General features: G+C 37.7%; 4 protein-coding genes across 4 annotated transcripts; 1 reads left to right on the top strand and 3 right to left on the bottom strand.

Moving 5' to 3' along the window:
* Positions 1-7089: 7089 nt before the first annotated feature.
* Positions 7090-12095, bottom strand: LOC114819522 (carbamoyl phosphate synthase arginine-specific large chain, chloroplastic-like). Its single transcript, XM_029088487.2, has 3 exons — positions 10489-12095; positions 9457-10149; positions 7090-8775 (listed from the first exon to the last, which is right to left on the bottom strand). Exons 1-3 carry the CDS (start codon positions 11839-11841, stop codon positions 7225-7227), a joined length of 3597 nt encoding a protein of 1198 aa, XP_028944320.1. The 5' UTR covers positions 11842-12095; the 3' UTR covers positions 7090-7224.
* Positions 12096-12859: 764 nt separating this feature from the next.
* LOC114819399 (small ribosomal subunit protein eS21y) lies at positions 12860-14160 on the bottom strand. The gene is made up of 4 exons (XM_029087762.2): positions 14069-14160; positions 13492-13558; positions 13255-13387; positions 12860-13077 (listed from the first exon to the last, which is right to left on the bottom strand). Exons 1-4 carry the CDS (start codon positions 14079-14081, stop codon positions 13012-13014), a joined length of 279 nt encoding a protein of 92 aa, XP_028943595.2. The 5' UTR covers positions 14082-14160; the 3' UTR covers positions 12860-13011.
* A 2897-nt stretch (positions 14161-17057) lies between these two features.
* On the top strand, positions 17058-21186 carry LOC114819521 (uncharacterized). The gene is made up of 9 exons (XM_070808477.1): positions 17058-17334; positions 17829-17859; positions 17992-18140; positions 18411-18621; positions 18718-18789; positions 18904-19071; positions 19231-19326; positions 20055-20168; positions 20798-21186. Exons 4-9 carry the CDS (start codon positions 18571-18573, stop codon positions 20909-20911), a joined length of 615 nt encoding a protein of 204 aa, XP_070664578.1. The 5' UTR covers positions 17058-17334; positions 17829-17859; positions 17992-18140; positions 18411-18570; the 3' UTR covers positions 20912-21186.
* Positions 21187-21681: 495 nt separating this feature from the next.
* On the bottom strand, positions 21682-23301 carry LOC114819735 (uncharacterized). Its single transcript, XM_029089342.1, has one exon. It carries the CDS (start codon positions 23299-23301, stop codon positions 21682-21684), a length of 1620 nt encoding a protein of 539 aa, XP_028945175.1.
* Positions 23302-24879: the final 1578 nt, after the last annotated feature.

Genomic DNA, 24879 nt, shown 5'->3' with positions numbered 1-24879 from the left:
GTTTTGACTTCCATTAAGTGACATGGTACAAAAATATACCTTACCACGAAAATCTTTAGCGACAATGTATCAAAAAGCAAAGGCGAAGCCAAGCATTTCATGGATAGTCTTGAAACGTGAGGCCTTGAAACGTGAGGCAATAGAATAACGGAACTTAAAATTATTATAATGCTTAAATATATATATATATATATATATATATATAATACTTTGTAAAACAATCAAGTAAGCATTCCAAACAATCAAATATTTGGCTATTATTTCTCTAATTCACATCATACAGTCATAATAAACTAATAGAAACTAAATTAGAAACATAAAATTAACATGAATTTTATAATAAAATTTTAAAAAAAAAATCCTACATAAAATGACGTCATTTTGGGTTTGGACTGTTTTTAAAAAATAATAGTAATAATTCAAACGTCTAGGTTATCACCTCAAGCACTTAGGCTGATTTGGTATTACTGTGCTTTGAAAAAAAAAATGATTCTACTGTACTGTGATAATAAGCAGCTGTGAAATAAAGCAGCAGAGTGCTTAGTAAATTTTTCTGTAAAAATTCTTTTGGGAAAAAAAAAAGTATTATAGTGTTTGGTAAACTTTTATGTAAAACAGCTGTGACTGTGTGAAATGACCAAAAAATGGTATAATACTATATGTGTCATTAATTTAATCTTATTAACAAATAAAGGTGAATTACTAAATATACTTTATTTTTAAAAGAAAAATATTTACAAACTTTATCATAAACATATAATCCAACGTTTAACAAGAAATCATACACAAGCACATTTTTCACTCAAATCTGTGAAAAAAAGCTTTTTTTAAATGTTTATCAAACATCTTTTTTAAGTTAATTTTTTTTATACCTACTTTTTATAAAAGCACATCAGTACCAACCAGTACTTAAATTAGTCTATAGCTCACTTCTTCTGGGCAGAGGCGTTTTCTTGATAAGCCCATCAGCGCCTAGGCCAGTCTCAATACTAATTTTTTAAAACATTGAGCGATATAGATCAATGCATGCTACGACAATCCAACGGCTTGGATTGATTCTTGTCCAATCGAACGGTTGGCAAAAGTTAACAACTTGGGAATTAGGGGAAACCGGTTAACTCCAATTGCAAGTAAAATTGGGGCCACTTTCTCTCTCCTCTCTCCTCTCTCTCTCTCCTCTCTCTCTCTTTGCTCCTCTCGATCCCTCTTTTGCAAATGAGTCACAGACGTAAAAGAGAACCACTAGCTTCGCCATCAGACTACCACCGCCACTGACCTCAGTAAAACCCATTGAAATCACCGACGACCAGCCTGTTCCCATGATTTTGTTTCCATTTTCCTTCAATTTTCCTCTCCAAATTCAAATCTAATCGATGCAATTCCAGTAAAGTGGATGAGGAATTAAAGACAGTCCTCTTCAATCTATCCGCTGATGGCCGACCCGATCGGAGCCCACCGTCACCTCTACCCCAATTTGGTGGTGTGATTTGAAGTGGAGTGGTGGGGACCCGTTCAACTGCTTACCTCCTAGAATATCTTTTAAACCTACTAATTTAAAAAATAGTGCTGCCCTTACGATATATTTGTACTATATCTTAATAAATATAAGATTCATCAATACACGTGAGTCTCATCTTTATTAGAAAAATGCATGTATATTATCAAACGAGAGTTATTTATAGAAAGCCAACTGTGTTTTTTTCTTACAAATTAATTTGTGTATGGTATTGATGTTAATTTTCGATAAAATCTTTAAAAACTAGTTATAGATCGAGTGCTTATCCCATCAAGCTCTTGCTGCCATTATGGCGAGTATTAGTTTTGCGAGAAATATAAGGTAACTCTCTCAAAAGTAAGACTTTTTATAGACTTTCTGCCACTTCATGCTTTTGTCATAATTTTGATAATGTTCGTACGAGAATGACGTTAAATTGTGAGGTGGTATAGAGTTCATAGAACCCTTAGCATTTCTCTTAATTTTATTGATGTCCCACAAAGTTGTAATAGTGTTATAGATCATCTTGCAAAGTTTTGGTCTTTCTGCTAGCAATGATTTAGTTTGGTTTGAGGACCTTTCTGACTTTATTGGGAAGTCCTACTCCAAGATTCTTATATATAATTGAATTTGAAATTGGTACTAGGCAGAATATCTTATATATAAAAATAATAATCTGCTGGATTGACTAGTCAAGCCTACCATTCAACTAAGACATATTTGTTAGTCAATAAATCAAAGATTTAATAACCAATTTCAATTACCATAAGCTATCCTAATCAATAAAGCCTCATATCGGTCTAAGTTATTAATGTGTCAAGTGAACATGATTGTGAACACATACAATTAAATAGTCAAAAGATACATGTAGCATGTATATGTATGTGAGATATGTAACACTATAAATAACTTTGAACACAATATTTTTTTGGCCGAAAAAACCCACATCTGGATTGAAAAACCAAAGACTCTCTACTGAGTCAAATCCACTAGTATAAACAAGATTCTTACAAAGTACCACGCAAAGTTCAATTCCTAAATCTAGTCTACGGAGCAGCTTTACCTTTGTGTAACCTTGCTATACACAAGATGGATTCCTTCGGTCTTCACGAAGTGGCAGCTCCTCCTGAGCTCTTCACCTTGTGACACCGAAACCAACTCATAAGCTATGCATATGATTATATGACAATGATATGCATATCTAGATTCAAATGTACAGTCAATTTCTCCAGTATGCAAACCTATTCTTCAATTGATTAGGTGTTTAATGCATGAAAGAAGGTTTTGCAACTAGGGTTTCATAAATGAAGAACAAAGAGGATGGTGAAGCCTTAATGCATTTTTCTCTCTTTCTCTCTCTAGGAATATAATCTGAAAATCCCCAAAGAAACAAATGAACCAGCTAGGGATCTTAACCCCAAAAGCTTTTGTTCGTTTTTCAACCTATAAGACACATGTCAAGCTTCAAAACGATCTGAAAAGATCAAGGGTGAAAAATAAACATTCGCCAGAAAGCTGTCAGTTAGCCCATGTAGGCAGGTCTTAAATTACGTGCCCAGCTTGCTAGAAATCCACACACATGGTTGACTAAACAACTAAGCTAGTCAGAATGAAACAGGAATGTAGACGTGAAATGCATATGCATGAACAAAACTTTTGAAGTGAGATGTGCCACATCCTTAAACATTTCTTCCCAGCAAACACAACCCATAAACAGAGAAAAGTCTAAAACTAGATTGAGTATGTGGTACAATTACAATATTGATAAGGAAAGTCAAACCTAAAAGTCTAGACTTGACAAAATTCTATTTTAATAAAGCTATTGTTCTTTTTCAAAAACAAAATGTCCTACTTAATTAATAGTTTTTCTTCAATAGCACGTACATGATGAATTAGATAGAAAAATGAACGAGCGAGATTAAAAAAAAAGTTTTAATGAATATGAAAATAAAATCAAACAGTTAAAACACTTATAATAGTTAATATTGCTCCGTCGACTAAAACACCTGTAGTACTCAGTACTGCTATGTGGCCTTAAATCCACACCCTTAATTAGAGTTAGATACACATTGTATTATTGCCAAGGGGAAAATGTACTCCATTAGATTAGTCATGGTCGTCGTAAGAAGAATCTCCTTAGTGCACTTGTGCTATACGGCATTGGTAATTTGGGCATTCAATTAAACCTCATTTTCCTTGCTCGCCGTACATTGAATTATTTTAATTAGGTTGCATACTTCTTAAATGCAATTTCAACATGAACACTTCAATTATGTTGGGGGTTCTTTGACAACATCCGACGACCCAGATTAATTTCATCCATGGACATTCCATGGGTAGGGTTTGCATGGTTAGGTTGCCGTGCTCTTGAAGGTAGGGCACCCAAAAATTGCTCATTGCATTTACGCCATGTGTACAATACATATTTAGACCATGACCAAAAATACTCTTGAGACTGGACCAAAAACAGTCTTAAATTTTCAGTTGAGAGACAATCGAAGCTTGTAAACCTCATTAATATGCACAAGCTGCCACTGGGAGACCCACTGATTTTAAATTCCGAACTAAAATCAGTCACACTCTTACAAAATAAGAGTAAATTGTAGCAATAGTCCCGTAACTTGAACTCAATTGGAACAATGGTCTCTCAACTAAAAATTCATTACTATTGGTCCCTTAATTCATCAAAACATGCAGCTATGGTCCCTCAACTTTAATCAAACTAGAGAAATGGTCCATCAACTTTAACCCAATTGAATCAATGGTCCCTCAACTTTAACTTAATTATAGCAATGATCATTCCAACATAACTCATTTTGACAAAATTCTGACGAAGTTGACGAAAATGACCATAGCTACACGTTTTGGTAAGCTGAGGGACCCCAATTGTAGTAATGGTCATTTCAACATAACTTATTTTGACAAAATTCTAACGAAGTTGACCATAGCTACACATTTTGATGAGTTGAGGGACCAATGTTAATGGATTTTTAGTTGAGGGACCATTGCTTTAATTTGATTAAAGTTAAGGGACCATTGTTACAATTTACTCAAAATAAAATTATTTATATTGCCTACCATTTCATATAGAAGAATAGATGGATAACGTGGTATCCATTATACACCCTCTCTCAGGAGAGTTTTTTTTTTAGGGTGCACAAAACACAAAGTGGTACGCCACATATTATTATCTTGAAAAAAAAACCTTTTCTCCAATTGTATAATGACATATAATGTACCGTCTTGTGTTCTGGCACACTGAAAAAATTCTCCTTCCTTTCAACTACCATATCAAAACGGTATGCTTTCTATGCATATATACATACAATTTTTGAATCCGAAGATTGGTTGGTGAAGGGAACAAGTACTTCCCGCTAGGAGAAGTAGAGTGAACTTCGATCCAGAAGGTTTTCACCCCCAAAAGGAGAAGCACGAGGGTACAATCCAGTCTATCCTTCCTTTGCTTGAATTGGACTAAAGACCTCGAGAACGCCTGCTGCGAAAAATTCACAGATTCGTTCACTCAACACTAGTTCGTATCTTACATTCGAAAACAAGCAATCACGACCTCCGGTCTGTAAAAACCTCTAAATAAGCCATTAAAAACTTGTGTTATGGCCATATATAGAATATACAGGCAGTACCATACCTCACAAACCTATAGATATATCTTTTCTTTGTTACGTTCAGTTTTTAGTATTGGCATTCTATATTTCTATGGCTCGATAATTTGCGAGAACTTCTTTCGATATACTTCGAAATATTCCATGTCAAGTAGGCATGAAAACAAATTTCTACGTGTCAAAATATTAGAGGCTAGCATTACAGAAGATTTGAAGCCGTGGTGGGCCTGTCATTTCAGCCCTTTGGAGAAAATGACATAAGCAAAGTTATATTCCATCTTTAATTCAGTACTTGTTACTACGGTCTAACGGTATTTCTCTTTACTTGTAAGATAGAGATCATAGGTTTGATTCTTATCAAATGAAAATTTGAACCACATTATTACTAACTCGTTATAAAACTTAGCTCCACCCCTCTTTTTTAATGTAGATAATACCGTTTGTTAAAAAAAAATACTCATTATTCATGCCGTGAAAGAAAAATTAGGTTTTAAAGAAAAATTAGGTTTTAGTTTTGAAAAACCCGAACATAACCAAAACCGTATATATTATAATTGATTTGGCCGCGCCTTTTTGGGGCAAAACCGGTCCAATCAAGACAGTGCCCATCACTAAGAAATGGAGTTAAGAATTGATTGAAAATTACGTAGTAGTAAGTGAAATGCCTTTTCAAAAACCATGTCTGGTGTCCTCAAAGTCTTTGGAGAATGTCGTAATTAACAATAACTCAGTTGAAGTAGGTTCGGTTGGGCTTGACCGCAGTGTACACAAGGATACAAATACAAAGTATTCCAATGCAGCTAAAGTCTCTGAACCGTTAAATATTATATCAAACAATCACTTCAGCAATCACACAACCAAGAAAATTAAGGCCATGAATTCACACACCGGAAATGGAAAGGGGAGGGAAGAACTCGACGCATTTCTAAGTGCAAACATAACCAGCAGCCTATGGCACTAGACCCTTTCCCGGACCAGCTAAATTCAATATCTATTGACAACGCTGAGAAAAAGGCCGATTAGGTCATCTAGTTCCGGCCACCGGCCACTTTGGGTTGGGAAAGACTGATGGTTATGATGGGAACGTACGTATCTAGGCCAGAAACAGGAATTTTTTGTGCGTGGAAAGTAATAACCCAACGCATGGACCGAGGGCATGGCAGCGATAAACATGTTATAACATAAGCGGACCAATAACAGATGAGAGATTTTTTGGCAAAAAACGATGAAAAAAAACAACCACAATCATTACATTTGGAAAAATTTTAGGTAAAGGTTCTCTGTCCAGATGTCTTTTAAACACCCATGTCTTGTTTCTCAACTAGGTTCATGACTGGAATGCTCAAGTAGATATAAAAGAAAAACAAATTCAGCTGCTACACCTATACCAAGTGTTACTAGCTCAAGAGAATTCCAAAAATGACCAAGGTCAGTTAACACACCCGTGACCGAAGAAAACGTTAATGTGCCACGCCAAGAGCGTAAAATGTTAGATCAGAAGCGATGTGGTGGCCGATAGGGGGGCAGGGTAAGGGTAAATCTATCCTCTCCTAAGAGCCTGTCTCGGGTGTGAGCCCAGGCAGAAACACCAATATGATATGTCCAAAACTGAATTCCTGAAAACTGTGGCTGTTAACTACCATTTCGAGATATAATGAAGCTACAGAAACAAGTAGAGGTTTGAATATATCCAACGCATGATGTAGATTTGGTGCATCAGAATATTCACTTTCCCGTTAGTGCAGAAGCTTTCTGATGATTTTGCTACGCTATAGGGCAGTTTGAAAACGTATATGTCCAAGTGAGATAACATACAGCACAGAATAGCTATCCCACAAACAGACCATTATTGTACGTACCACCATCGAACTAATCTATGATACACACACCAATGCCTTAAAATCCCACATTATAGCTATCCAAAATTTGCAATTAAAGCTTCCACATAAGGGGAGAGGAAAAAAGATTGGATTTGGGAAAATTTTGGTAAAAATATTAACTCAACGACAACCTGTTCATAACAACATTAGAGGATACATATACTTGAGACAAAATAAAAAGAGTTGAAGAGGAAGCCCAACTGCTTACCGGACAATCTGGGTCAGCTCAAAGGTAGGAAGTGACTGACTGCAATGTTTTATCACTCCCAGCTTTGTTCTCATCCTCAAAGAAGTCCTGCAGTGCAATCATCTTAATAGTGCTAGACTTTAAGCTCTTTATTGCTTCTGCGGTTGACAAAGCTCCGGCAATAGTTGTTATTACTGGAATCTTGTAAGCAAGGCCCGACCTCCTCAGTTGCCGTCCATCAATCTGATCAAGTGCATCACCCGAACTTGTGATCACCATTAACTGGATTTGGCCATTAGCAACCATATCAGCGGCATGAGGCCGTCCTTCATGAAGTTTCAGCACTCGTTCCACTGGAAGTTTTGCTAGCTCAAGAATATGAGCTGTCCCAGAAGTTGAAACAATCTTAAATCCAAGTCCCAAAAAGGCTTTGGCAATCTTTTCAAGATGAGGTTTGGTCAAATCATTTAAGCTGAGGAACACAGTGCCAGTAAGTGGCAGCTTCTGCCCAGCAGAAATCTGAGCCTTGGCGAATGCAATGGGAAACTCGTAATCAATACCCATCACCTCCCCAGTGCTACGCATCTCAGGCCCCAGCAACACATCACATCCCGGGAACTTCTCAAATGGAAGAACAGCTTCCTTTACTGATACATGTGCAGGAATGACCTCTTTTGTGAAATTTAGATCATGAAGAGACTTCCCAGACATGACAAGAGAAGCATATTTAGCCAACGGATGCCCAATCGCCTTGGACACAAAAGGGACAGTACGGGAAGCACGAGGGTTTGCCTCAAGTAAGAAAACGTCTCCAGACAAGGTAATTGCATACTGACAGTTCATCAGCCCACATACATTCAGCCTCTTAGCCAATTTTGTAGTCCATTTCCTAATTGTGTCTAAGCAAGAAGCAGGGATGGTTTTTGTTGGAATCGAGCAAGCAGAGTCACCAGAATGGACTCCAGCCTGTTCAATGTGCTCCATTATCCCACCAATGACAACATTCCCCTGAGAGTCGGCAAGTGCATCGACATCAATCTCAATGGCATCAGATAGATACTTGTCAATCAACACAGGGCGCTCTGGGTCCACTTCAACAGCATTTTCGAGATAGGTCGCAAGTTTTTCGTCGCTATATACAATCTCCATGGCTCGGCCACCCAATACATAAGAAGGCCGGACAACAACTGGGTACCCGATGTCCTTAGCGATGGCAACAGCATCAGCTTCGCTCTTGGCAATACCTCCTTTTGGTTGTTCAATCTTTAACTCATTAAGGATTGTATTGAACTTTTCCCTGTCCTCAGCATCATCTATGGAAGCTGGTGAAGTACCCCAAATGCGTACATGTCCGTTCCCACTAGCACATTCAGGCTTGTTCTCATCTAGATATCGCTGAATAGGAAGAGACAGCTTCAGTGGTGTTTGACCTCCAAACTGCACAATGATACCATCAGGTCTTTCCAAATCAATTATATTCAGCACATCTTCGACAGTCAGTGGCTCAAAATATAGACGGTCACTTGTGTCATAATCAGTGGATACCGTTTCAGGATTTGAATTCATCATAATTGTCTCATATCCTGCTTTCTGTAGAAGAGAAGGGAGAAGCAGCATATCAATAGAGGATTTAAGCAATTTACATGTCTTAAATGCATAGGCACCATCTATTCATCAAATTATACAAATAGCAGGTAATCTTTTAGATTGGAACCTATGATTGCACAGGACAAATATACGTAACGGCGGCCAATGTATAACTATGTTTGCATGTATGTGCATTAATCACACAGGAGTAATTCCTTCTTCCATTAAGTTCATTGATGAAACATACGTACCAAATTTAATAGAACTATATTAGATAACAGATACATGATATTGCAACTCCAGATTTCTTATCAACTGCCACTGAAAATGAAGTGTATCACACTCACCGCCCCCAAGTCTAAATCCCAAAGGCATCTTGCTAGAGCAATCCAATTGCAGTTTTGAAGACAAAAAGGTCTGACTGCTCAATTTGTAACTGCCTAATTCTGCAATCCTACTTGCCCAAAAATAATGCATGATTCATGAGTAGGATCTATTACTATTATGACTAATACATCTAAAACCAATTGCATTCAGCTAATGCAGCCTAGCAATTAAAAGTTAAAATATCTATATGTTGCTTAGGAACTTAGGTTCACGAATGAAAAGGGTGTGGTAGTGGTAGGAGAGAGAGTTGAAAACGAAAACATAGGCAAGTGGGCAATAAACATATCAGAGACAAACCTGAAGTGCAAAGGACGTATGGCAACAACAGTAGTCAAACTCGATCCCTTGACCGATTCGATTTGGTCCTCCACCTAAAATCAAAACCTTCTTACTTTGGGTGGGAGCTGATTCACACTCATAGTCATAGGAAGAGTACATGTAAGGAGTATTGGCCTCAAACTCTGCAGCACAAGTATCCACCCGCTTATATGATGGAGCAACACCTAGTGATAGTCTCTTCATCCTGACGTCTTTTTCAGAGGATTTAGTGGCAAAAGCTATCTGTTTGTCACTGAAACCTCTCTTTTTCACTTCGTAGAACTCATCCTTTGTTAAATCAGACAAGTTTCTTGCCAGAAGGTATTGCTCCACATCTACCAGCTCCTTAAGCTGTGTGAGGAACCATTTGTCAATGAAACTCAACTCATGAATATCATCGACCTTCATACCCCTCTTCATTGCAGCATATATGGCATGGATACGCTCTGGGTTAGGGACTCGGAGGCTATACTTCAATTGTTCCCAATCCCAGTCAAGCTCCTTAATTTTAGCACAGCCCCATCCAGAGAAACCACATTCCAAAGATCGAACTGCTTTCTGAAAAGACTCTTGAAACGTGCGACCCAGCGCCATTGACTCACCAACAGATTTCATTTGTGTAGTCAAAATTGGTTGTGAACCTGGAAATTTTTCAAATGCAAACCTGGGAATCTGTACAATTCAATACAACGTGAACAAGTAAGAAATGGCATACAAACCGGGTCTAAGAATGCATGGATAAACAAAAATGTATTTCTATCAATGAAATGAACAACGACAATGATTGATGACGTTCCTCCATGCATAAGTAATGGTGATTTAGCATATAATCCAGGAAGCTGATGAACAATGATTATCTAATATTTGAATAAAAAAGCTTAAGCCCCATGACCCCTTCTAAGGTCTAACCATTGCATCATCGCTAACATGTGACTAAACAAGTATAAAGCACAACGTGTTTAATCAGTGTCTAATTAGAGTACTGTGTAAAGGTAATGAAGAAGCACTTGCCTTGGTTACTACATAATCTATGGAAGGCTCAAAGCTAGCCGGGGTCTTCTTTGTAATGTCATTAGGTATCTGATCCAATGAATAGCCTACCGACAACTTGGCAGCCATTTTCGCAATGGGAAAGCCGGTAGCTTTGGATGCCAAAGCCGAGGAACGAGATACCCTCGGGTTCATTTCAATCACCATAACCTCACCATCAACGGGATTAACGGCAAACTGCACATTGGAACCGCCACATTCCACTCCAATCTCCCTTATGATAGCAATGGAATAGTCCCTCAGCCGCTGATACTCCTTATCCGTCAAAGTTTGAGCCGGTGCCACAGTGATAGAGTCCCCGGTATGAACCCCCATTGGGTCGATGTTCTCAATGGAGCATATAATCACCACATTGTCAGCCAAGTCCCTCATCACCTCAAGCTCATACTCCTTCCATCCCAACAACGACTTCTCCACCAAAACCTGAGACGTCACACTCGCAGCAATCCCTGCCTTACAAATGTCCTCAAACTCTTCTCTGTTATAAGCAATGCCACCTCCAGTCCCTCCCAAAGTAAACGCTGGCCTAATAATCAGTGGAAACTCTCCAATTTCATTTGCAATTTCGATACATTCCTCCAGCGTCGTGGCAATCCCTGATGGCGGGGTTTTCACACCAATGTTCTTCATGGCCTGCTTGAACAATTCCCGGTCCTCTGCTTTTTTGATGGCCTCCAGCTTTGCCCCGATCAATTCCACTCCGTATTTAGCCAGAGCCCCGCTCTCGGCCAGCGCCACAGCCAAATTCAGCGCCGTCTGGCCGCCCATAGTTGGCAATAGAGCGTCGGGCCGCTCCTTCTCGAGAACCTGCTCGACCAGCTCGGGCGTCATCGGCGTAATGTAAGTCCTGTCGGCCAAGTCCGGGTCAGTCATGATCGTGGCCGGGTTGGAATTGATCAAAACGACCTCGTATCCATCCTCCTTCAGCGCCTTGCACGCCTGAGTCCCCGAGTAATCGAACTCGCAAGCTTGCCCTATCACAATCGGCCCGGCTCCGAGAATCATAATCTTCTTAATGTCCGTCCTCTTCCCCAGCTTCGGCGGCGCCCCATCTTTCGCCGCAGCAGCCCCGTCATTAACCGAATCGCACCGGACCGAGTTGACTCGGCGACAACTCGGACGGTTAGTGAAAGTGGCGAGCTGCGACGGAAATGATCGGAGGCGCAGAGAAGGAACGGCAGCGTTTCGCGCATCGAACTTCTTGGAGTAGAGGACGAAGCGGAAGCTGTTTGGTTTCGACGAATAAGGCTTGGAGTTGCCGAAGATTGAAAGCTTCGGGGAGAGAGACTCGCCGTGGCTGAGGCAACGGTCCATTTCTTCTGTTGCCGGAAATAGAAGCTGTCACGGTGGAGGCTCAGAGGTTAGAGAGAGAGAGGGGAGAGAGAGGGGAGAGAAAGGGAGATTGGGGAATTAGGGTTTTGGGATATCCAGCTTTGTTGTGCTATTGGAAGTGTGATACAGTGACTCTGGAGTTTTGGGAGTATCTGTTTGTTTGCTGGTGAGGAATGACAATGCAACGGGACAGTGTGGCGACGCCTGAGATTTTAGGGTTTTTGTTTTGTCAAATCATATCAAATGCTTTTGTTTTGCTTGTAAACTTTAATTGGATTTGGGCTTTGTCCAAGAATCGGCCCATAATCAGACGCTAGACACCCAACAATTACCCATTTGAGAAAGTGATCAAGTGGTCAAGTAATTCACGTGTTACAATATAGATATGGACGAAAGAGTTGACGTGTCATCGTAAACTTACATAACGGCTATTACTTATAAGAAAAGATAAGTACATCGAATTCACATGATAAGAATTAGTCATAAAAAGTAAAGAACATCATAATCACGTGATAAACATGTTAAGATTAGGAGACAGAACAGAAGATACAATCGTTACAAGACATATTTAGAATCTCTCCTTTATAGTGACATGCCGCATGACAGAGAGATGGCAAAATATAAACCATTTCATCATTCAAATTTCAAACCCTAAACTGCAACACAATTCAAGAGATACAGTAAATTTATTAATCATAAATCCCTAGTATGTAAACCACGTATTAAATATTTGCCATACGTTGAAATACTACACCGAAGAGTTGTGGTCATTCACGGGAGAAAAACTTAACTATCTAATGTCGTAGATAATAAGCTCGTCTCTTTCTATATCTCTTTAATCGCATGAATAGTCAGACGATGATCATGTGACGAAGAAAATTGAGAAGGATATATACAACATGTTACACGGGAGTCCCTCTCCATCCACATACTTCTTTTTTTTTTGGTAACATCCACAGACCTTTTTGGTCCGACGTTCATGCATCATTTAAAACACAAATTTTTAGATCATCATGCATTAGCAATGGGAATAGTTCAAAACAGTTGCCAACTAAAGGCAAAGAATACTCAACAAAATGGATCAGTTCACTAAATTCAACACTTCCATTCTCAAGAACACAAATCCATAGAAGAAACACGGTTAATCTCTTTCTAGTTTTGTTTGGCTTTAATTTTCTTCTTCTCCCATAGTCGGTCTAGACCGCCGTCAGCATCTCCCTGAGGAATAAAAAGCGAGACAAAAACTCAGAAGCGGAACTAACAGTCTTCGTAATTGCAAGTGTCTGAATTAACTGGCATATAACGAAACCAGAGTGTAAATGCAGAGTAGAATTAGACAACTGCGTAAAACAGGCATGTCATGAAAAGTGTTGAAACGAGGGAAAGAAGGAGAACCTGAGCGCGGACGTAACCACATAGAGCGACAGTGGAGAACCGGCCAGTGTAGATGCCATGTTCGTCCAGATGACCAACGTTAATCTGAACGGAGGCGTGGTCCTTTGATGTAATCAACCTGTTGGTCGCCGAGCTGCATCCACAGATCACATAATTTTAGGAGAATACTTCGTATCAAAATCCCAAAAACAAACGATGATATAAATCACAGAGTATTCATTACACCAGATTGAATACCATTTCCTAGGAATGTAAAGCTCAGTGATAACGCCCTCTTCGTTCTGCATCTTGGTCGACGAATCGACTACAGCAGCAAAACAAAATCCAAATTCACACAAAGCTAAATTGGTTGCTGAGAAAGATATCAAAAATTATGACTGTGTGTGTAAAACATTGTGTTCGAGAATCTGAACTGTCAAATTCTAAAGCTAAATTGCTTTAAAAAAACAATCTATCAAAATTACATATCCGAAAGTCGAAATGCATAGCAACGTTCCATCATAAATACAATAATCTCCACCTGTTCAAGCATAAATGTTTGTCACTTGATTAGGGTTTAGTATCATGCAGACTATAAATTCATACAAGTTCCACAGACCCAAATGGCTACAATTTATGGGGCAATACGACCCACCATAAAATCAAACTTTTGAAGCTATAACGACAGGTGCGGAAGTATTATTCAAAAAATGCAAAGAGACATTGCCAATTTCAGAGCATATACTTTTGAAGCTAATGTATACACTGTAAGATAAACCTTTATAACATATTAACAGCAGAATAATATAAACACATACACAATATAACCACTAACCTGTCGGAGACATGTCGAAGGGTACGAAGGATCTTCTGCTACTCTTCTTCTACCGTATGCAATTGTCTCAGTGAATGGGGCTGAGCTTTTGGGTTTTTCTTGCGTTAAAGAGAGTGCAGGGACCCCAAATATTTATATTATCAACAGTAGTAATCAACAAGGACACTGCCCATTATGTGACTCCTTATTAATCTAACCTTATCACTGTTATCACTTATTATTCATATCCTATATAAGAGTTGTAACTCTATCATGACTGTTCAAGCTAGAAACTCTAATACATATTCCTTATCAGCTTACAAACATAGTTATTGTTAATCTCTAATAGTCTCACGTGTATAACAAAGATCCATCCAAGTGTTTAGCTCTCTTTAGAACTTACATATACACACACACATATATATATATATATATAGATACATTGATATTTTATAATGGAAAGAGAGATTGCCGATAGGATTCATGAAGATTTAGAATGTACTAGAAGAGAGAGTTTACCTTTGGCAACCGTCACACTGGAGGCGGTGGCGGCGGCGGCGGCTGCCTCAAGAGTGCAAGGAACAAATGGCCTTGAGCTGTGCGGGCGTTAGGGGTCCGACGAGTTCTTGTTTCCACCCCAAAATAATGCAACTGATCATTACAAATTTGACCCCAGAAGTTTTTGGTGATTGTTTGACTTTCGTACTTTAGTTTTGGGGTTTCATTTTTGCCATGGACGACATGGTATTTTACTATTTGTAGGGGTGCAACTTAGGTTAGAAAGTCAGCCTCTAAACTAATTAACCTTCACAATGGGTTTAGATTTATTTGGGCTCGAGTTTAAATTGGGTTCAATTCGCTAGAGTTCGAGTGTTTCTCAGCTTTATTATCAAGCTAAATCTTGTAACTTCTTATTTTTAAGGTTTTGCAAAGAATAAACTAGTGTCTTACCTCTTGAACTATAACATCTGTTGAAGGAGTTCACTGAAGTTATATTCAAGTGGTAAAATGATAATTTACTCTTTTTTAAAAGGTAAACCAAATAACGTCAATACTAGTTAAAATTCAATTTCGTAAATTCATGTAAAACTTAAAGTTACAATTCCACAAATCAATATCCACTAAAAAGTGAAACCAAAAGTGTCGAAACCAATTGTTAAACCATTGCAAAAATACAATCAAACTACAAAGCTTCAATCAAAGAAAACTTAAAACGAAAAAATCATTAATTGGGTTTCCAAACAAGTTGAGTAAGGACGGATTTGAGTTGATGTGATCAAAGTTGCACTTTTAAATATTCGTCTCTTAAATGTTAACAAGAAATTTGTTTGTATGCTCATGCAGGGTGACAAAAATCTATTTTTTTTCTTTCTAAACTTGTATCCTATTATATCTATAAATTGTGAGATCTATTTATTTTATCTTGGAATGATCCGAGTCGCAATAGATCGGTTGCTAACTAACTTAAAAAAATGCCTAAAGAGAAAAAAAAAATCAGACTAAGGTCCAGATCTAACAAATAAAACCGCACTACAATATATCATCGGGTTTGTACTGATTTCTCACCTTAATTTATTAAAATTTGAACAATACTTGTATTTTATTAGTAATTTACTTGCCTTCAATTTGAATTCAAACCAGTTCAAATTAGACCATGCCCACCTCTAAGGCCATCTCCAACCGATCCGACCAGAGGGCCATAGGGTCAAAAATAGCCCGAAATGACACGAAAACCTTCTCCAATCAAGGGTTAGGCCAAAGGGCTTGTGGGCCCTACTTGGCCAAAAACAACAAATCAGGCTAGCGGACTGGCCATCTCCAGCCAACCAGCTAGCCCACTTTTTTTTTTTGACGATTTAAAAAAAAAATTCTTATTTTTTTCTACACCATTTCTCATATATTTTTCACTATTTCATACTATCTTACCTCATTTCTAATAATCTTCATATCTCCAAAAATCTTAACTATATTAATTCAATTAAAAATAAATAAATTATGTTTGGCCTAGGGCCCTTTGGCCCCCTTGGTTGAAGATGATTTTTTGGCCTATGATCATTTGGCCCCTTTTGTTGGAGATGGTATGAAATATGATCTAACACTGTTCATTAAAATATAATTTCTTAGATAGCTATGTGGTCAAAGAGAGCTCTCTGACCTTCATTCGGTTAGAGATGACATAAACCTCCTCTTATGAGTTACCCAACAAAACCGATAATCAAATGAATAATCTGCTTAAATCCCTTGGAGGATGATCACTTGTTGAGGACAAGCAATCAAAATTAGAGCTAATGGATTCCCATAGTGCAGTCTAGACAGATTAAAAAGCAATCGCAAACGTATTCACACAAAAATTCGATTCATCGACATATTAAACCGTATTTTGAGATGACATGCACAAATAGAACCCCGATCTATATATTGTGGCCGGAGACAAATAAGCACGTGACAACACTGCCGGATAATTAGGGATAATATAAACAACAAAATTAAAGCAAATCCTTCCTTGTTGTGGTTGCCGTTCCCCCTCTAATCACATTACTTAAAGAAAAGAAAATCCAAAAAATATAAAAGCGGAAATACTGCCGACTTGAACGATGCAATGTGGTGTCATCGTCAAGCAAACAATATAAAATAAAATAAAATATTCAAATCCAAAAAAATAAAGAAAATTTTAACGAAACATTTCCGGTCCTGTTTACATTTTAAAGAAAATAACATTTTTAATCTAAAAAATCATTCCTTGTACTATTCACTTACAACATATTTTTGTCATTTTGATTAAAATTCAAGGTTTTCAAGTCATTTTCTTTAGTAAAAATCAAACGTCAAAAATATACCCTTCCTATTTTTCTTATGAACGGAAACGACACCGTTTGACGGCAAAACGCGTGTCTAGAACCTCGAGAAAGTCAAAAAAGGGACTCCCGTCTAGTCTTCCGACGTTCATTGACTCCGTTTCCTTGGTCGATGCATGCTAAAATGCGCTGGGGGTTGAGTTGGTGACGTGCCTTTTTATTACAAAGCCAACGGTAGAATAGGAAGAAATAAGCAAAATCTAATTTCCCTGCACTTGGCAAAACCAGAAAGATATCTTCCTCAATCCTGCTTTTGCTCAAACAATCCTCCTCTGACTTCTCTCAAAATTGTTCTTCTGCTTTCTGGGTTCAAATTCTGCTTCTGCGTTCTTGGTTCTGTGTGTTTTGTGCCACGTTTGAAGCTGAGGATCACAAATTTGGTGGAATATTTGAAGATTTAAGTCGGTGGAAAATGGTTCTGATGAAGGAATTGTATCCTTTTATATTTTCGCTTAATTATGTTATCTGAATCATGGGTTTGAATTATTTACCATTTTATCTGTTTGCTGATGCCGTTTGAATTTCATTCATGTTGTTCTAGTTTAGATTTTTACTTGTGGTGGTGGCAGATATTGGATTAAGACAAAACTGAGCAAATTAAGGGTGTTTGAATGTGTTAATCTGTTACAAATTAAGGGTTGGTTTGGTGAATGAAGAACAATGAATAGGAAGGCAAAGTTCCAATCTTTGCTGTTATTAATAGGGGTTGTTTATGTCCCTCGCATTGCGGGAGCCTTGTTAGCTTAGGGCCGCCCTTATTCTTATTGTTCTTTATGTATTTAGCTAATTAGAACTGAATGCTACTTAAAGATTTTATCTTTCATTTATCTGGTAAATTTGTATGACTTTTGCAATACAAAAACTATGTCCCCTTTCTTTTGAGGTTTCCTTAACTCTTGTCTTTTCAACTGGGGACTTGCGTGAAGTCGTATTGTCATGCCCGTGTCATTGGAAGAGGTAAATGTAGTTCAAGAGTTCATGATTCTGTGTTCTACTAAAATTTTAGCGAAGCGATTAGTTTTGTTTAATTTTCACTTGTAAAAGAACCGTGGAGTGATTGTTAACCACATATTTGAACTTGAACTGCAGTATCAAGTAGCCCAGACGTACATGGTCATGAAGATGCAGAAACAGAACACGACCAGTACCGAAGGGGTGGAAATAGTAGAGAGTAGACCCTTTGAAGATGATGTATTTGGAAAGGGTCACTACAGTTCTAAAATTTATCGTCTACAAAGGTAAAACCGGTTCAAATTTGTCAGTTTAAGTTTCCGTCGCTAAATTGTTTATTTGATGATGTTGAAGTTTGTTTCTTCAGTTGAAAAATAATGTATGTTGGTCCTGATTTTACCACAGCATTGTACCACCTATGTTCCTACATATATGGTGGCCTCACTGTTAGTTTACTCTCTTTTTTCGGTGAAGTGGATCATCTGTTAATACCGTTTCATTTAGACGTGTATGTTATCCATTCCAAGGTTACTTATTCATTCATTTTCTTATTCCAGCAAAGCTCCTGGTTGGCTTACCACTTTTGCACCAGCAGAAGCTCTCATCATGCAAGAGGAAGCCTGGAACGCATACCCAAGATGCAAAACAGGTTTTCCAAGCGTTCTTTAAGTCAATTGTTGTATACCTTGTTTTTTAACACATTTCGAACTTATTCTAATGGGGATTTTGGTTGATTGCAAATGTATGGCCAATGGCACAGTAATCAAGGTAACCTTTCTTGTCCATCTCTGAAAACAATTGATACTCCATCTCTTCTTGGACTTTTTAAAATCAGAAGCATGATCTTGTTTTGGGATGTTGCAGTGCCCATACTTCACCAAGTTTCAGCTGACCGTCGAAACTGTTCACAGAGCTGACAAGGGCGATTCGGATAATGTAGGTTTCTAGAAAAGTTTTCTGTTCTTTTATTTTGCAACTCTTTTTGTAGCCCGAAATTTGTAATTTAATGGCTTCATCATCCTCTTTGATACTTCGTTAACTCTAACCTAGGTTCACGGTCTAAGCAAAGCACAATTAGCAACTAGGGATGTGGAAATTGTTGATATTGCTTCATCAGCAAGAGATTACTGGAGTTACATAGTTGGCACTAACAACACGGACTTATCCCAATTTACATCAGCGAAAACTGGACGTGGTCCACTTTTAGAGGGATGGCAGGTTGGAATATGCCCTACCAGGAGCTTAATCTTATTATGTATTACTTTGTGCTTGAATATTTATTTATGAGATGGATAAGATGATGCGCTCTGATTATATTTATCTTAGATACTTCTCTATCTAGCTTTCAACCTGTTAATTATTACTTTTAAATTACAGGATAAGTCAGATCCAGTTATGACAGCCTACAAACTGGTCACCATTGATGCACCATATTGGGGTTTTGGCAATAAACTTGAACAAGCTTTGCTATTGGTAGGCTCTCTTAGATTTTGACCGTTATCATTTATTATTTTTGTTATACGTCTTTTGGTTATGACGAACATCTTCTATAATACAATAGCTACGCAAATGGCAGCATCAGTTTGTTTTTGTATGAAAAAGACAACCAATAAGTTAGAAGTAGTTAATTTCTTTTTATAGTTCAGGTTTGTTTTGCAGCAGAATGGGGCAATGTTTACTTTTGTTGGAAATAAAAAATAATGATACGGTGGAAACAACGAGACCAGAAAATTAACCTTGACCAGTCGTAACCATTGCTTATGTAACATGTCCGATCTTCCACTTGTCAATTTTCTATATGTCCCTAGTCACAGACATTTCTAGAAACTTTCATTATGTCACTTTCTTTGGGTTGGAACTGTACCAAATCAACCTTCTTGATAAAATATTCATCTCTATCTGATTGGCTTTAGAACAACATACATATGATGTGAGTAAAGCATTAAAACTCCAGTGGAAGTATCAGAAGATTGATATCCTCTAAAAAGCTAGTAAACTGTGTTTGAGGTCACCTTGTCCTCGTCTGCACTTCTTCTTTTCTCTATTAACAAATATTCGCTTTCTTATTTTCTAAGAAAGATTCTAAGCGGAGTGAAATTTTAAGTTTATATTGGTTTCCAGTTTCACGTATTTGTGAAGTTTTAGTTCATTTTACTCTTTTATTCTTTTAACTGTTATTATAACCGGGATACTTTTTATAGGGTGAAAGGGCTCTTTTCCTAGAAAGCCATCGGAATTGTTTTTCTTGGATCGATGAATGGTTTGGAATGACAGTTGAACAGATACATGAAAGTGAACGACATAGAAACTCCGAGGTATGAAGGTTCTAGACAACAACTCATTCAATAGATGTTTCCAATGTTCAATGAAGTTATTGCTTATAATGCATTTCTTTCTATATTTCATTACCTATCCAAAGAAAAAAAAAAAAAAATGAAGCCTGCATACGGATTATGATCAACTTATCCATGTTTTGGTGATAGAAGATCACATTTTCATAAGCCAAAGTTACTTTTATTCCCCGTAATTTACTAATAGTTTCAATTTGGGATTCTGGGGCATCTAAGCAAATTGGAGTAACGTCAACCTTGTAATTTGGAATTGGTGTCTGTCACACAAATTGAAGATCATAAGTAATAGACTGACGCAACGTCTAATCTTTTCATTTTAGTTCTTCTTACTCATTGTTTCCAGTCATTCAAATTAATTTACCAGAAAAAGAGTCATTCAGTTTATATTTAGTGAAATGTATCAGCTTTGTTTCGAGTGTGGTTCTTCTGTGACAGTCTGGTTAGTTTCCGTGCATTCCCAGACTTCTGTGCTTGGCAAATTGCAAACTTCTGTTATATTTTGAAATTGAACCTTGCAGTACAAGTCAATGTTGACTTACTTCCAAACCAATTATACATCATCAGTTCTTAACGACTGCTATTCCATGCTGCAGACCCAGGAACTTGGGAGGCCAATTTTGGTGAAGAGTCTAGAAGATTTTGACCAGAGATTATTACCTGAAAGTGAAGAAATTTATAGCGGGCAGAGAACTCAACTTTCAGCTTAAATCCATTGACTTCCGTTGACATGGTGCAAATTCTTTGTAGGTGTGCTGCGTTCGACAATAATCACGTGCATCCATCGCATAACAGTAGGCCTCACCTGTTTCGTATTACACTGTGCCGGTTGTGCTGCAGAAATTGTATGTGACATGCCCGGGTTGGAATTGTTTTCCTGCTGATTTTGCAGCATAAACATGACAGAATGCATAGCAAACTTACATGTAGCATGCCCAGATAAATTATCAAAGAAAGGAATACCCAGCATGGAAATTTTCTGTTACCTTTCGAAAGAATTGTGCATCAAGAATGGTGGAAGCACCACATTCATAATTTGGTTGCATTCCAAAATACATGCTGCATTTACAAATGATGAGTTTATATACTGAGAAATGCTGCAACAAACTTGTGCAATTTTCATCAATTTCATTTGGCGAACGGTAGGGATTTTCGTACTCCCAGTTTCTCCTCCTGCGCTTCTCCCTTGTTTATGTACGTTAATTCTCCTTTGATTTAATCAATTATAAGGCTAGAAACAAGGGGATGGAGCATAGAATGAGAAAAAGAAACAAGGGGAAGGAGTCTAGAACGAGAAAAGGGGAGCGTGAAAATCACTTCTCTTTTAGAAACAAATGACGAACAATAATTTATTGATTCTTTCTTTTCTATATGAGAAACAAATCAAACTATCAGAGTCAAATTACTTGGAGGAGTTAAAACCTCTCCTGAAATTCATAAAATGCGAGTATCAACAAGCAAGTTAACCAGTTTCCCCATTTCACTCATCGTTCGATTCGTAAGGAAGTTGATTGAGATCCAAGTCTAGTTTTTCAGGAACTATACTGATCTCACGGTCTTCTTCATCCACCGGTGCTACTTCTGCTTTCCCCGGAGCATTTTCCACTGCCATTCTATAGTTGTGACCTCTCTTGTGGCCTCCCAGAGCCTGACCTGTTGAGAACTTGCAGGGGCAGATGTTGCATACAAACTGTTTGGTCTCCTGCTCCACTGCTTCAGCTTCTTCTGCTCTTTCAAATACTTGGTTACTGGTAGCACTAGAGCCATTGTAGTTTCCCCTTTCAGCATAAGTAGCACCAAATTCTTGAGTTCTCGATGGAATCTGGTAGCGGGCTTGGTCGAGTAAAGCAGTGTCTTTGATTGGCTTTTTATCTGTTTTTGAAACTCCCTTCATCATCGCCTTCTTCGACTTCACCTTCCAACTAATCTGATCAGCATTCTCATCATCGTCATCTTCTTCCACAGAAATCTTTTCTTTACCTCCAACACTTAACTTATTCAACACAAAAGACACACTCCGAGAACTTCTACTTTTATCCAGAGTTTTATTACTTCTACCATCAAGTTTCAGCTTGATCCTCAATGGAGTATTGCCTTTGTATCCACGAGGTGACTCTTCTATTGCCTTCTCCGATGCAGATTCACTAACTTGGTCCGCTGCATACTTACTACTGAACCCCGATTCGTTCATGTCACTCATCGTTGCATCTGATCTACTGAACCTAAACTCTTGAGGCTTGCTTGAAATCTGGTTGAGGGTTTGATCGAGCAAGCCAATATATTTTTTGGGTTTTGTACCTCCAAAACTTTTACTTCCCTCCATGGTAATTTTCTTACTACTTCTACCATCAAATTTCATGTTCTTGGAAGAAGGGTTACCTTTGTATCCAACTGGTGACTCTTCTATTAGCTTCTTCCCTCTGAATTCACGAACTTTGTCTTCACCATTAGGATCTCTTTGGTTAGCAATCCTGCGTCTTTGTTCGATCTTCATCCAGTTTACTAAAAATTTTGCTGCATCGTTGTCTGTCTCTATGGTGTGATCGGAAAAACTACTGTCACCATCACCATCATCATTGTCATCATCACTGGAGTCATTTTCGTACGAAGAAGATTTGCTCTCTTCCGAAGGAGGCTGAACAGCCCCCGGAGGTCTCACACCTTTCCAATCTCTTTCGCGGTGGAGTCTCATGTGTCCGTGCAAGGATTTGATTGATGGAAAATCCTTTTTACAAACATAGCACGAGACTTCACTGCTGCCGCCGCCTTCATTGGAAGCAACATGTTTCTTCTTCGGCTTAAACAATGCTTTGTTCTTCTTGGGAAGAAGAGATTGATTAAAGTGAACTTTTCTGTGACCTCCTAAAGCTTTTCCATTTTGAAATATCTTCCCACATTGCTCACAAACCCGATCTCCGCTTCGATGATGAACAACGTCACTGTCTAGCACTACTTGTTTACCCTTATGATCATCATCGTCACTTACCGGAACTTGTTCTTCAGTCTCTTGTGAATGCACATCATCATCCACGATTTCTTGATTTTCTTCTTCTTCATGATCTTCTCTTAGGTGCTCGTTTTTCTCTTGGAAGTCTTTCATGAAGAATAAGAAAATCAATACAAAATTATTTTTTTTCAGCTAAACTGATAGAAGGGTTGAGTTTCCCTTTTGTATTGGGTTAGGGTTCTCACTAGAGAAGCTGGTTGTATAACAAACTCTATGATTGACACCCTATCAAAAAGTTTCAAAACCCTAATTGATTTTCTCTGAATTCTGGCTGCTTTTGTTTTTGGTATGTTTTTTTGGAAGTAAAATAATCGCCCCGATTAATTAGTGGAAATTAATTAAGATATGATATGGAGATTAATTTGTGACTTTTAGGGGTTTGGCTGAAATCTCTGATGATTATCCCCTCCAATTATGAGTTGTGCCTAGATTAGTATGTTTGAGTACCCGATAAGTTTGCTGTAATTAATCAGCTGGGGTAAAATGGGGTAAAAAAATATTGTTGGTTGGGGAAGATAACGGCTGGGGTTCAATTGTTCAAATAGGACTCGAGCAACTTTTTGTTTAATAATATTTAATTGGTCAAAGATTAGTCCTAGTGAAAATTCTAATTAGCTTTTTAGTCCGGAATCGAATGCTCCGCCAATTTTTTTTTTTAACATATATAAGTTAATTGTAATTAGTTTATAATATATCGGTTTACTGAATCTATGATCTTAATGTCATGTTATTGTAATTTCAGAATATATCTTACTTGTTAGCTTGGATCATGACAGAAATATGGGTTATTATGTGTGCCTCCTAGTGGATTAATTCCCTTTTGGCTTGTGGAAATGAATTGATGGGAGATCAATTTCCATATGTTTCAAGGGGATGAGAAACGAATTCATTTCCTATATTTGGTAAGTTGGAAAAGTAAATCAAGAAATATCATTGTATTTCCTTTCCCATATGTTTGGTCTGTTTTCTTTGAGACGACCCATGTTTGATTTGTGCAACAATTGGAAACAAACCATCTGAAATTAGTATAGGAACGATGGAATTGGTATAGGAAGAAGTCATTCGCATTAAAATGTTAACTAACCATTTGAAATTATTAATTTTAATGAATCAAAATCATACTGATTTCCCAATATAATTTGAGAGGTTTATTCTCATGATCTCTGTGTAATGTGATTTAGTGATAGACCTAAACAATGAATTGCTTCGATCATTATGCAACATTATAAACTGGAAAACAAAAGGTGGAAAGGCAGCTAGGATTTCTTAATTTTGCTAAAATCTGCATGTGTATGTTGTATATAAAGCATGACTGTGTGAGAAAAAGAGATGCAATCCCTTCTTTAAGAAATAAGGAGATTTAGTACTAGTTTGATACTGAGGTGTTTTTATAAAAAATGGGTATAAAAAAAGCTAAGCTAAAAAAAAGTGTTTGGTAAACACTTAAAAACAGTTTATTTTCACAGTTTTGGGTGAAAAAAAACTGAAAATGTGAAGTAACAAAAATGAGTTTATTCTCACAACACAGAAGAAGAAGTTTTTTTTCAAAGCACGTCAATACTAAACCAGTCCTTAAGTTGGTAGCTAACATCTTTTCTTTTGGATACCTCTTTAAATTTTTTTAAACAAACAATATTATTTATATTAGAAAAAGTGGTGTGACTAGCCTCA

Source organism: Malus domestica, chromosome 11 (genome assembly GCF_042453785.1).
Source record: "Malus domestica chromosome 11, GDT2T_hap1".
In the NCBI taxonomy this organism is placed as follows: Eukaryota; Viridiplantae; Streptophyta; class Magnoliopsida; order Rosales; family Rosaceae; genus Malus; species Malus domestica.
Note: the sequence above shows the minus strand (reverse complement) of the source record. Positions and strands in the feature narration are given on the sequence as shown.

What these genes read in the sequence shown, in the direction of transcription:
- LOC114819522 (XM_029088487.2), bottom strand. Translation starts at nt 11,841, where the DNA reads ATGGACCGTTGCCTCAGCCACGGCGAGTCTCTCTCCCCGAAGCTTTCA. An exon ending in TAGATTATGTAGTAACCAAG is followed by an intron (nt 10,150 to 10,488) that starts GCAAGTGCTTCT and finishes TGAATTGTACAG; the next exon opens with ATTCCCAGGTTTGCATTTGA. An exon ending in ATACGTCCTTTGCACTTCAG is followed by an intron (nt 8,776 to 9,456) that starts GTTTGTCTCTGA and finishes TCTCTTCTACAG; the next exon opens with AAAGCAGGATATGAGACAAT.
- LOC114819399 (XM_029087762.2), bottom strand. An exon ending in CTTTACATTCCTAGGAAATG is followed by an intron (nt 13,388 to 13,491) that starts GTATTCAATCTG and finishes CTGTGGATGCAG; the next exon opens with CTCGGCGACCAACAGGTTGA. An exon ending in GTGGTTACGTCCGCGCTCAG is followed by an intron (nt 13,078 to 13,254) that starts GTTCTCCTTCTT and finishes TTTATTCCTCAG; the next exon opens with GGAGATGCTGACGGCGGTCT.
- LOC114819521 (XM_070808477.1), top strand. Translation starts at nt 18,571, where the DNA reads ATGGGGATTTTGGTTGATTGCAAATGTATGGCCAATGGCACAGTAATC. An exon ending in CCAATGGCACAGTAATCAAG is followed by an intron (nt 18,622 to 18,717) that starts GTAACCTTTCTT and finishes GGGATGTTGCAG; the next exon opens with TGCCCATACTTCACCAAGTT. An exon ending in CACTTTTAGAGGGATGGCAG is followed by an intron (nt 19,072 to 19,230) that starts GTTGGAATATGC and finishes TTTAAATTACAG; the next exon opens with GATAAGTCAGATCCAGTTAT.
- LOC114819735 (XM_029089342.1), bottom strand. Translation starts at nt 23,301, where the DNA reads ATGAAAGACTTCCAAGAGAAAAACGAGCACCTAAGAGAAGATCATGAA.